The following is a 14,638-nucleotide window of genomic DNA, read 5'->3' as shown; positions in this document are numbered from 1 at the left end:
TAAATATATAACCCTCTATTAAAAGTACAATACTACTATAGGTAACTAACATTTAAATGATTGTATAGATACTTATATGGTTATATATAGTTAGATACAATATAATTTCAGAAAAAAATAGGTATTTAGTAGTTTATAATTTGAAATAACAATAATAATTTTAATTTGTACCTATGCATTAACCGAATTACAGACGTTAAATAATTTAAACATCATATATTTTATGTTATAACAATTCTATCTAAAAATTATATTATTGTGTAAGATAACTATTTTATAATTTAATCATACTAAATTATACACGAATAATTTTTCTTGTAAAAGAAAAATTAAAAAAATGGACAAGTGAGTATCGCTCTGCTATACATTAAGTGTCGAGTGAGTCACTGTTTTGTATGTGTTAAATTTTAATTCAATAATATATCAACGTTTACAAAAAATTATTCTGATCTCAAACGGTCTGTCAATCTATTATATCACTAAGTATACTTCATAATATGTTTTTTTGATATAAATATAAAAATAATTTATTGTAATTTTAGTATTACAGTAGCTATTGATATAATTTTTTCCGAAAATAATGTATTTATTTAACTATATTATTATTGAATTATCATAATTATATATAAATATGGTTTATTATATCAACTTATATAAAATGTTAGAAAACTTTTTTGGAAATATCTTAAAAGATTAAAAATAAATTCTAAGTACCATTAGATAATATCTTAAAATGAATCAAAAATGTCATTGCGTATATTAAAATTCATAATAATGTAATAAACGTAAACATTTTAATTTCTCACGAATAACATTTTTAAATTATAAAAAAAAATAATTAACAACGTTATGTATCTATGTATCTTTAAATAAGTAATCAAATCCAAATTTGATTAAAAAAAATAATAGCCTTTATATATTTATTAGATTTTAAAGTTTTAGTAAAAGTATTTATGAGAAATCTTGTATTAAATGTTTAAAAATGTTGACCCAATAAATAATATTTATTTTGTATAAAAAAAAATTAAAAATTTGACATGCTTATAAATAATCTTATATCCTTTTTTTTAGTCTTAGGTATAAACAAAAAATGTTCTATGTATTTCTAATTATAAAATTAACTTCTACTTATTGTGATTTTCAACGAATTTTGCCAAAAATCTAAATTTAAATGCTTATAAAATAATATTGTGGCCAAAAATATTCGATATTTCTCAGTTAGGAAATTAATCACTTAATAGTTAATAGGAGCAAGAGCATTGTATTAAATGTTCAAGAATTTTTACCTATTTAAATTTTTTGTTTTGATATTTATAAAAAAAAAAAAAAACTAACAAAAAAAAAAGAAAATTTCAAAATATTTTAAAAATGTTATCATATAAGAAAAATTATAATATTTTAAGAGTCTATAATTATTCGTTTTTGAATTATAACAAAATTAAGAAATCAATTTATTCAAATTCTAGTTTAGCGTAAAAATACCTTAATTATTTGTTTGTTTTCCTAATTATGAAAAAAAAACTACTGATACATTTTTAATTTTGACCTCTATAATAAAGTACAAACTAGATGCAATTTTCTATCCAAAACCACCCTTAAATTTTAAATTGAAAAGTTTTATCGACAACTTATCGCGTACTTGTACACAAAAAAGAAACATTGGAAAATCAATATATTTATCGCTCTGCACAGAATCTAAAACAAAGGCATTTATCTTTGAACCTCACATTATTTAAAAAAATATATTTCTATTTATTTTACCCACTTGATATAGTTTAATGATGTGAGGATGGTCCAGCTGTTTCATAATATCTACTTCACGATGAACCTTTTCCAGATTAACTGCATCCAATTTCCTTTTATCGATCATTTTTATAGCAACCTGAAAAAAACCAAATAAAATAAGTCATTAAAATTTATGTATATATAAATATATATTATATTTGTATCCAAACACTTTTCAAACAAAATAATTATTATGTATATAGTTTTATGGCTAATAAAATTCTTAATCTTAATTTCAAATTTATGTTCTTTTTTCAATAATATAAACAAAATAAGAAGACGAAAAGGTTAGTATTATATAAGCAATGAATATGCTAAATTATTATTTTATATTACTCACTATTTGAATATTTTTGTTTTTTTTTTTGTTTTTTACTTTTCTACTACCAACAAATGTAATTATTTAATGATGTTTCATAATTTGATATTTAATATCTTGTGTTTTATTAATTATCTAATTACTTATATATTTGCTAAAATATATATTAAAATGTATCATTGTAAAAACTTTAATAATACATTTAAATCAATTTAAAATCTACTAATTTTTTACTCATATATTTTAATAAATTTTATTTTATTTATGATATACTCAATTTTTTTTTTTTTTTTTTGTATGCACGTAATGTTATATTATTTGTTATCATTGTAGGTATACCTAAACTATTATAATTATCCGTAACTAAATATAATATACAATTATAAAACAAAATTTAATTGAAATAATATTCAATTCTGTTTTAACTTTTAATACTTAATACATTTAAAATTAAAATATAAGTTCGGCGAGAATATTACATACAGAAAAATAGCATGCATTTTAATATTTATTGTATCTTATGTTATCTTACTTTTAAGTTTTGACTCTTCTGAGCCTTATCAATTTTATCATTATAATACTATAACATTCGTTTCATTATTTATCTAAAGTATATATTTAATAATTTATTTAATGATAAAATTTAAAAAAAGTTTATTCAATTTTAAACTGAATATTTACTTAAAATCCTCAATAGGTATACTATCTGGGGGTTAGACTGTACACTAAAGATATGAACAATATAATAATAGATAATTTTAGATTCAATGTAGTTCAAACCTCATAAATAAATACCTAGTGTGGGTTGAAATAATATTCCCACATACCTATACATATAATACACTCTGGTCCCGGTTAGTGTACGTCAACATTCCAAATAAATATGCTATGTTTAAGAAAACTCTGGCATCATTACCAAAATAAAATAGTAACAAAAAAAATATATGTGTATATTTTTAATCCTAAAAAATAAAAATGTTACTGAACAAATCCCGAATTTAAATGACATGTAATTTAAGTAATATTCAATACATTCATAAACGAATCAAAATCTAAAAATAAAATTATTAATTTACCGCCAAAATTTAAAACTGGCAACATTTTATTTTACATTTTTATAATTAAAAATCAAATTCAATTTATTCATACACTTTCTTCACCACTACAGTATAGTACAGTTAAAACTAAAATTACAACGGTTATTGTGGTTATAAATGTAAATTTATATTTAATACCTACGTTTTACATTTGTAAAAATGATTAGGTACTTCAGTCAAAACTACATTTAGAATAAACATGTAGTATATATTTTTTAACTTTAATATCATAAACAAGACATTCGAAATAAAGTTTAATTAGCTTATGATTTAATTTAAACAATGTGTTGGACTTGGACAAGCCAAAAGAATATATTAGGTACCTAAATTATAATTATTACCTACGTAACCGTTATTACGAGTAATTTAAATAGCTATTTCAGTGATTTTTAAACTAGATGTCTCTAGGAATGATGCGAGATTTTGTTCAAAATAATTAAATAATAAAAAAAAGGTCGTAAAAATTATTGATGTACGTGGTAAATTTCTCATGAAGAGCACAATATGCAGTGTTTAAAAAAAAGTTTGAAAGCTTGAAAGCCACTGAGCTATAATAATACCAAATTATCTCAAATATGGTGTTAAACCAAATTATTTTATTAATGTTTTATTTTTATTTTTTACCATATAGGTAATTAATTTTATGATATCGTCCTAACCTCACGATGAAACAGTGTTATGCATTTCTTAATTATAAATTATAACTTATATACATTTGTCGATTAAAATCACTTAATTTTGTAAAGTAACTATAGATATAAGTACTCAAAAAACTGTTATACTCGTACTTATTTACGTTTATTATAAGAAGTAGGTATACCTAGGTATTTAAAAACCAAAAGCCTAAAAAATTCAATGAAATCTTTCGTACTCACAACCCTTAACTAAAAACTTTTATATTCTGCGGAATGTAAAAGACATAAACGATACGCACACATAAGTTCTATATTCAAAAGCAAATAGTGGCGATTTGGCGATTTACATAGTGTTATTATATATTTAGAAATGTTTTTATGCCACGCATACCGCAAGTATACACACTCGTACGTACACAATCGTTGCTTTTACGTCACTCGATCAAATGTCTCGCATTCAAAAACGACCAATGACATAGATTCGATTTATTCGTTTTGTGAGTTTTACCAAACTATAAAAAATATAATATTATCGTAAATTATAAAAAAATAATTTGCAGGTAAAATTTATTTCACCAAATTATAAAAATTAAATATTCTACCACTGAATGTCAAAGTAAAAATTATGTTTATATATTAAATATTATCATTTATATCAAAAATAAGTAATCCTAATTTACAGGATCTAGTTCTTTATGACTCCCCTCTCCTAACACACTATTCTTGCTGCTGCCTTTGCCAGCATGTACCTATACCACAAGTTTTTGTCATCACAATTGTTTATTTTTATTTCCAGTAATCAGCACATTTTGAACGTTGTACTATTATTATAGTGTTCTACAAATACTGAGCAAAATAATTTATTATTAGTTGAAATTATATTATGTAAAATTAAAATTAAATATCAAATGTCTTATTTATTGTTGAATGAAACATGAAAATAATTGAAATTTCATTTATCATTTATTGTACATCATACATAAAAATATCTATTAGTAGTACATTTAAATAACAAAGTACATAATAAACCTACATTAAAATAAAAAGTATTAAAACCAACTATAGATCTTACTTTAAATACCTACCTATTAGGTACGATTTTTATTTAACGCAATATTATATTATAGTCTATGTCATGACGTGTTCAACATTTCAAATATTACATAAAAAAAATAGTTTTAATACAAATCTATAAATAATGTATAATAGCATATTTAATCCAATAAACAATAATGATAATTTTTTTTTTTTTTGCTCATGATCAATTTTTTTGATTTAAAAAAAATTCTAAATCTCAGTAAATAAAAATTAGTTCTATAACTTTTTTTTTAAATCTTTAAAAAAATTATTTTATCCAAAAATATAAAATAAAACTTGTTTTAATTCCGTGCTTTATCTCTGTTCAATACTGCTATTAACTATACTAGTTACATGGGTGGTATGCTTTTATTATGCTTCTAGTTATAAAACTGGGGGAACTCTTGTTTAAATATTACTGAAAAAAACATAAGTATAGCTAAGAGGCGACATAAATTTACGCCCCCTCATTTAATACTTTTATCATAATTTTGTAAATCTCCACCCAAAATATAAATTTAAGATTAAAATAAAAATTTTTCATAAAATATAAAAGCAATCGTCGTGCGCTTAAAGAAAAATAATGCTTTGATATTTTGCTTTATCTTAAATAACTTAAACAGATCTGTGTGCTTATGCAAATATTAATTTTAAAATGTAAATTAAATATTACTTCCTCATTTAAACAAAAAATTAACAATATAAAACACAATAAAACGTATAGGACTAAAGTCTAAAATACATTAGAGAAAAATTTTATTTACTACATTTTTATTATAAACTGAAATGTTATACTTTATATACTAGAATACTAAATGAATTTTTAATCATAAACCAAACATTAAATATCTTAGGAAAACATGATTTTTAAAATATACTATTAGTATTTGACATTTTTCTTGATAAAATAATGTTGAATAATTAATAAGACTTAAGTTTAATGGTTTTACTAAATAAACTAAAAAAATTTCTTTTATCAATACCTGTATTATTAAAATTTAAAAATATCTTCATTTCCTATGATATTGCATTATAGCCCGATGGTTCGTGATAAACAATCACTGCACCTTTCATATATTTTATTTGCTTTAAATGTCTTTATATAACTATATAGGTTTGAACTTTGATTATAAAAAAATTTAATTTAACAATTATTAAAAGTAAACAGTTTAATTGTACGTTCAATATATTTTTAGGCGTAACAAAATAAAAAAATAATAAAAAATACACCAAGTACCTACAACCATACCTAGTTTATCACTCTCAAAATACTTATTTATTTTTTTTTTTTTTTAATATATTTTTTTAAATTTACTGTAATATATGATATTTAAATAACATTTTCACTATTTAAAAAACAACAAAATTCTGTGTATAAAATTCTACACATTCTTCACTAGTAGCCGTCTCCAAACAGTTTTTCTCAACTCATCTATAATTTATACTATTATGCAAGTAATAGTATTAACGGTGATAAATAATATTTTCCTCTAGGGACAATTTTGTAATATGACCATAAAAGTTTATAACAAATATTTACTCTTATAATAAATTATTTTTTAATATGGGTAAATACTAAATACTCGTGAGAATAAAATAGTATCGCCATTTAAATTCAACCAATGTTATTTAATAAAATTTATTAAGTACTAGAAATTTCAATCCCTATTTATACCTGCATACAAAATTAATTGAGTAAATTAAAAATTCACGTTAACCGTAAAAAAAACGTTAATATGGACTCTTTTTTTAAAATAGAAGGAAAGAAATTTATTTTATAATTGACATTTTAAGTAATAAAACTATTTATAAATAATACTATAAATACAAATTCCCATGCATAATACGAATACTTAGTAGGTACTACCTATTTATAAGCTACCTACCTCCATACATTTTGAATGAAAAATAAGTTTCATAATAATGCACTTGGCACTTCATAATTAACTTTTATAATGAAAGTCATATATTATCATATTATTATATAAAATGCATAGAGATAGATATAAAATAAATTCGTATAGAACAAAGTTAAATTAATAAAAATAAGTTTTAATAAGCTAGTGCATATTCAAATTATAATTTCTCAGGTAGATATTAATATAGGCATATAACCAAGAAAGGTAACCTATAAAAACGTAATAATACCAAATTTTAAAAAACAAGTTGAACATTGATTCACCAAATATTTTTTATTTAATTTTTTAAACGTGAATTGTATTGGATGGTGTACCTAATTCATGTGTTACAGTATAAATTGTATACCTACATATTATAATTAGATTTACATTATCCACCTTTATTTCCTTCTATAGTAATGACTAACAAACAAATTACATTTTAGATTACCTATATGCGATAGCAAATGTAATTATTATTAGTTATACAATGAAATATGGTTTTTTTTCTGAACATACTTTTTATAGTGTTTTGAAAATATCATTATATGCTCGTATGATGCATTAATATCATAATTGTAAACTACAATAGAGAATATTGCAAAATTGGAAAATATTTAAATTTTGATTATGACTTATGAATAATTTGTAACTTCACGATCTTCACGTACTACTTGAAATAATGTATTAGTATTCTTTGAGAAAAAGTAGTGAATAAAATAAAAAACAATTGTTCATTTTTTTTTTCATTATGTATAACACTTTTCAATATGTTGAGCTTAAAATATGATAAATAGATGTCTATAATTTGTAGCTATTATTATGCATGAATAATATAATAATAGGATAGTTATTTATTTATTTTTAATATTAAATACATTTAAATAATTAAATTGATTTGATTAGCTAAATATTTATTTTTAAAACAACAACTCTATTATTGATATTATTTATTATATTTTATTTCTATTATTATTTTTTATTAAAGTATTCATTACTTACTATTATTATTAAAGTATATCAAGTGTAACGTGTATGCATTTAATTTTAATTAGATTAAACATACAAAAGTTGAAGAATATATTAAAAGTTTTAAGATTAAACTGTAATTAGACATATTTCACATATTATTTATATATATATAGAGTGTCTATGGCATAATGCTCTAATTTTATTTTAAAGCACCTTTAGCAACCACCCACATATTTAAATCCCTACCCACAATAGGAACAATAAACGTAAGCATTGAGTATATTATTCTCTATACTATATGCCATAGACTAAATAGGTAGATACACATGACGTACTTACCCACCTACCAACCTACCTATATGCGTGTTATATGATAATAATGACGGAAATGAGCTGTTTAATGATGGTAAAAAATATATTATAGAGCGAATAAAACAATAATAGAACTATCATCATCCGTTCGCGCGTGTGGTATGTGTAACATAGCATATTAGGTGATGTACTTAATACATAAACGTAATTTAAATTTTACTAATGGGCTTCTCCTCAATTCCTGCATCATCCTTACTACTACATATTCTAGTAGCTGTAAAAACTCTTATATACAGAATGAACACTGAGCATACTCACCCTCATTTTTTCATATAATAATAAATTTATTCAGATTCTGATCTTAAGAATTTTTAAACGTACTTATGAACCATGTTTTAAAATCCTTGAGATTTTTATACAGTAGGTAATTAATTGTTCTATAATGATACAAACTTCTGTTTTGTTTTTTTTTTTTTTTTTTTATGAAAACTCTCCTATTTTATTATGTACATTTTGTAGTGGATAATTTTTTGAAAATTTTGATGTATCTAACTAAAAACGGTTTTATAAAAAACCGTTGATATAATATTGAATCTAGTATTTGTAATACTTTGCCCCATTTTTTTTAAATAACAATAATAATAGGTATGTTAATAGATTGTTATTAGTTACTAAAATTTACAAATCATCGTAGCCCACATATCTTCAAACCCATTATCATAAACATATTTTTCTCAGTATACAAACTTAAATAACTCAAAAACTACTCATCTAAGTTTTAATTTTGATAGGTTAAAATTTTCAAAAAATATATCCGCTAAATAATTTACAATAGAAAAAGGAAGTTTTCATTTGAAAAACAGAAGTTTTTATCTCCACAGGATACTTTTAAGTAGTACTCGTACAAAAAAATCTCAAAAACTAGAAAATATAGTTTTAAAGTATAGGTACTTAAAAATTCCTAAGGTTAAATTTATGAATAAAACTACATTATTGAAGAAAAAAGGGGATGGACATGTTTGGTGAATCATTCTGTAAAAATTATACATTACGTATATGTATTCAACAACATTTTTCCTAACTCCAGCACATTTTATCCATAAAACATGTTGTTAACATTAATAATATACTTGTTACATAGTAGCATATATTATTTTTACGCATGTGACAAAAAAATACACGTTTAATTATTATTATGTTATTGGTGTTATTGTTAACGACCGGATGACTTTATAAATAATGCACAATACCCCTCAAGGTTTAAACGTATACAAAGTTTTTTTTATCTTTTAGGTTTTACATTTAATACACATACGATTTTTTAATTTTTAATATTCATAGATATTTAGTATTGTAAAAACGACGTTTTGAAAAATACCGGAAATACATAGTGCGTAGAATTTTAATTTTTGAATTCGCCATAAATGTATTCAAAAACCCTCAGTCTCCCTCGACCCTCTCCCCACAAAAAACACCACTCAAAAATCAAAAATGTACCTACACATTTGCGACGGTGTACGGATAACCGTCGAAATGTAGAGTAAGTACCTCGCCTAATCGTGACATTTTGTTATAATTATTATTTATTATTATTATTATTATTATTATCATCATCATCATCATCATTATCGTCATCATCGTCGTCGTCGTCGTCTTATAACGGTATCGCATGAGTACGGAACAAACGCGCGTGTAAAGTGATGTGCTTATATTGTCCACTTGCCTCGCTCCTGACCAGCCGGTGCGTGGCCAACCGGACCTCGGCAAAGTTGCCTTTGCCGATGCGCCGGTCGATGGTATAGAACCCGATCGTGTCCGGTTTGCAGTCCATCGTCGCGTGTCGCCGGTGGCCGGTGGTGTGGATCCGCGGTGAAGCAGTTATTACGTCGCCCCGTTGCGGGGGACGGCGGCAATCGAACGTCCGGTGGTCGCGGGAATACGCGACGCGGACGACGCGGCGCTACTGCTACCGCCGGTGCTACGGCGATAGTCCGACACGATCCGCATGACGGCAGTCGCTATATTGTACACGATATTGTAACGATATTACGCTATTCTAATGTGACGTGATTGCGACAATGTCGCCCGGCATGAGCGGCCGGTGTGTAAAGCGTCGGCGGCGGTTGCGGCGGCGGCGGCGGCAGCGGTGGGACCAGGACGGGACCGTAATGATATTATGAATGCGCTGAGGCGCGGCGGATCACCGGCAGTGCTCTGCGGTGGCCGGCTGACGCGCGCGCCGGTACCGCTTTCGCGTATGCCCGTCGTCGTCCCCGCCGGCGCGCGTCCGTGACGTCAAAGCGCGTTGGCCCGGCGCCGTGCGGCGGAAAGTGCAACTATAATGTAGGCGATCGCGGTGGCGGTCAGGTGATCGGTATAATTTAGCGAGGTATGCGCGTTTCCTCGGACATCCGAGAAAATTGAATTACATACAGACGCCACTTGACCGCTATAGGCAATGCACGACGTGTTTATACGATTCGTACACGACCACGCCACTGAAACGTCTGCAACGGTATAGACTTGCAAAGTTGTACGCGGCAGATCGTGGGAAAAAAAGTCCCATGAAAAAAATTCATTTTACAACAAATAAGCCCACAGTGAAAACTGCCGAAGATCATAACGATACGGTTCTCCGTTTCGTTAATTTTTGTAACGAAATTTCGACGGAACCGCATCAGTGATATAAATGATATAAACTTTGCCTATCCCACTCAAATCGATCTAGATTTTTGAATTTCCATCAATAAAAATAAGTGGCACTCGCGCGGAATTTTATTTCTATAGTCATATTTCCGGATACCGTCTATGCGGTACATCCCGTAATTAATAGGAATAGCCGAATAGGTATAGTTACTACAGTATTATAAGTGCAACGTTTGGGCGTTATAGACACTAGTGTAATGTGTATCAACAGATTTAATATCGTTTACGCCGAATAATTTTTTTTTACATCCAATAGTGTACTAATAAAATAACCGAACGTTTGAACTTTTTAGCGTTTTTCCTGCCATGAGTTGAGGTTTTTTTAACGGTTTTTTCTATGTCATACATAATGCATATAATAGAACAAAAATTCTATTTCTACTCACAAAAATCTAATGCTTTAGGATTATCATTAAATATGAATAATAAAACAGTTATTAATTATTATAATTTGATATAATTTTCTATGTGACTGTGTTATATTTTTCATTTAGGCTAATAGATATTCTATATAAATATAAAATTATGTAATAGTTATTGTATATAAAAGTTAAATTATATGGTTAAGTTCGATATCCTGAAAAAATACTATACTAACTTTGATTAAAAAAAAATTAAGAATATTTCAACTGAAGCAAAACATAAATAATAAATAAATAGGTAAGCTAAGTAGATAGGCTCAAAACTCAAACGTACCAAATATAGATTCAATTTAGGTACTAATAATTTCCATGAATACCTAACCACTTTTAAAATAAAATATTAAAAAATTTTTCTACTACTTTTAAACTGTTGTTATAAAATAAGTATATTCATCACTCAGGTCTCAGAATCTAAAATTATGAAATCGTTAAAATACCTCACAGAAAAACTGAAATTATTTATAATATATACACGTAACTCGGTGTCTTCTCTCCACATTATTTTATGTTTAAATATCCAATTAGAACTTCAAAAGTCTATAAAATATGAAATAAATTGGCTTCTCCAATTTATTTTTGACTTGTTTTGCTTCCTTTATTTCTCAACGATCGCAATTTGAGAAAATAAAAACTTATGAATCTGAAGTGAATACCTCGCCTCGAATGTTTCTCAACGTGATCATCTTTCTCCTTTTCTGTTTAATTTATTTATAAATGATATTATTTATTCTATAAACTATTTTAATACCTACTTTAATTTTTACTGACGATACGAAAATATAATATAATGTCATAAATTTACTGTTTGATGCCGATGATCTTCAGATTGATTCAATATACTTTAATAACTATAGATGGCAATTAGATGCATATACTTAATGGTCTTTTCTTAAATATAAATAAATGTCAAACAGTTACCTATTTCTCTAAGAAACAGACTAGCCTAATTTTTAACTATATGATCTAAAATCTAAATTATATTATTCTTACTGACACTAATCTAGTTTAAAAATATAGCATTCATCTTGACAGTAAACTATTATTCTCTCCTCATATTATTTTTATTAAAAATAAAAAATTATCTATGCTTAAGTCACATTATGCAAAATTTTTTTTTAACGATTCTTTCATCTTTAAATGTTTTTTCATCTTCATTGTCAGGTCTGAAAATATGATACTATAATTTAGAACTCCAATGGTATTTTAATTTCTAATCACGTTAAAACGATTTAAAACAAATTTTTCGCTTTACCAATCTTAAATCCAATATTTCGAGGACACCTTATATTCTGATTACGATAACAGAAGTACATTTTTAAATGTTATTGAACAATTACATAGATAATTCTTATTTATTAAATTTAATAAACTTTAAAATTAATACCCATAATACAAAATTTTATATGATACCTAAAATTCTTCCCTCAATTACATACCTATTTAACTCCCTTATTAATAATCTATTACTTAATGGTAACTTTGTTAATAAGACCAATAGGTACCTACTAATTTTATTTTTTTATTTTTCATAAATTTTATTGTTAAATATTAATTATACTCTCTTACACATTATTTTTATTTTGTTATTTTTGTTATTATTATTTTTTATTGATCCTCATGTAATGTTTTAATTTTTTCTTTGTTCAACCTGTTATTACAATTCTATAAGTTTTGTAAATCTTATACAGCATTTTATTTTGTAATTGATCCTAGATCCGTAATAAATAAATATGACTTTACACTACATTTAAAAAAAAATCCATTTAAAAAGAATTATAAAGAATTTTGTATTAAATTTGTAAATTTTAGATATTAAAATTAAACACGTTATAAATATTTTAAACTATAAAATACTTCAAAAACTTACGTGGTATGGATAATCTTCATGCAAATTATAACATTAAGACACATAATATTTCTTTCCCTCTAGGTACAGCACAACATAAATTTCACGAATAATATTCAAGTGTAAAAATAAATGTTGGTACGGGACTAAACAGAATACAGCTTTTTCCAACACGCTCCGTACGCGTCGTAACTTCAATTGGATTCAATTGCAACCCCAGTGCCAGAACGCGTTTTTCGTCAAGAATAAAAACTCGACAAACAGCGTTTCCTACGACTACAGTTACTTTTTTATAAAACAACAAATATTATTGAATCCAACGGAGAACGTAGCGTACGAAAACACGTCAGCTGTGGAGTATACAGCTCCAGCTTTCACACTCGAGTATTGTCTATGGTCTTGGGTGAATTATAGCCTTATATCTATATTATAAGCTCGTGCCTAATTCATAGCCACAATGACAATTGATACCTACTAAATTATTTTATAAATAGCATATGTGTACTTACCAACGGTTCGCCTAAGGAAGGAGGGGCTCTGCATAAGGACTGAAAACCTCTCAAAAAAAAAAAATTCAATATTAAATTATTTATTATTATAGCACCTATATTGTTTTGTCATAGCTATATCACAATGGTTTTTACGAAAAATAAATGAATATAAATAATGACTAATGAGTGATAATAATTGTTTACTTGTGTGCAAACAAGACAATTCGTAAGTTTTCCCTTTCTCTCTAACACAATCCTAGACGGAGCATGGCACTGACACTTGAACAAAGACCAATCTTGTTTTTGTAATCTGAATACAACCATGTCCCAAAAACTCATGTTTCCCGCCAATAGAAGTAAGCAATAAGCATAGGGTACAATTTGTTATCACTGGCTAAATGTATATTTTTACACATAGACCGTATAAGGTCCTAACCATTTAAAAATTGATAAATACCTAATCATTGAAAATAGTATCACTGCTATATACTACGTAAAAATTTAAATTAAATTTTTTTCTGTGATACTATTATAACGTATTGTATTGATTTTACTATTTTTAGAACTTCGTTGCTTTTAACGATCGATTGATCACCAGTAAAATATAGTAACTAGTAGATAGTAGGTACCTGCCGTACCTGGCTTTCACTGAGTACTTACAATTTCTTACAGGGGCACAGGAAGCGTCTATGAAAAATTACTGAGTGCAACAAGTTTGAAATATTAATATGCAAAAAACGACAATATACTAAATTTAAACTTGGGGACCAATTGGCAATTGTGAAATCAATACATTCAAAAAAAGTTTTTTTTTTATAAAATGAAAAATATTTCCCAATCAAATTAATTTAATAGATTACAAATATATTTAATAAAAAAAATAAAATGAATTTGATGTGACATAAAAAAATGAAACCTACAAGGAACTAGATAGGTATACAAAGATTTTTGTTATTAAAGTTACCACTAATTAAATTATAATGGTTTAATTTAATATCAGCTATATAATTAAGGACTTTTTATGATATAGGTACAATGCATTTTATACACTATAATTGAAATACTTAGAAATATTAAG

The 14,638-nt window shown here is 25.8% G+C and overlaps 1 protein-coding gene across 1 annotated transcript in view; it reads right to left on the bottom strand.

Annotated features, from left to right (window-relative positions):
- LOC112595202 (serine/threonine-protein kinase SIK2-like) overlaps window positions 1-10,334 on the bottom strand; it is a 30,666-nt gene extending 20,332 nt beyond the window's left edge. Inside the window, exons 1-2 of the mRNA XM_025340328.1 lie at window positions 9,819-10,334; window positions 1,766-1,882 (exon numbers count right to left, since the gene is read on the bottom strand). Of these exons, the coding sequence (XP_025196113.1) occupies window positions 1,766-1,882; window positions 9,819-9,926 (225 nt within the window). The 5' untranslated portion in view covers window positions 9,927-10,334. The remainder of the gene's footprint in view (window positions 1-1,765; window positions 1,883-9,818) is intronic.
- Window positions 10,335-14,638: the final 4,304 nt, after the last annotated feature.

Source organism: Melanaphis sacchari, unplaced genomic scaffold, assembly GCF_002803265.2.
Source record: "Melanaphis sacchari strain LSU unplaced genomic scaffold, SCAv2.0 Contig261_pilon_pilon, whole genome shotgun sequence".
Classification (NCBI taxonomy): domain Eukaryota; kingdom Metazoa; phylum Arthropoda; class Insecta; order Hemiptera; family Aphididae; genus Melanaphis; species Melanaphis sacchari.
Note: the sequence above shows the minus strand (reverse complement) of the source record. Positions and strands in the feature narration are given on the sequence as shown.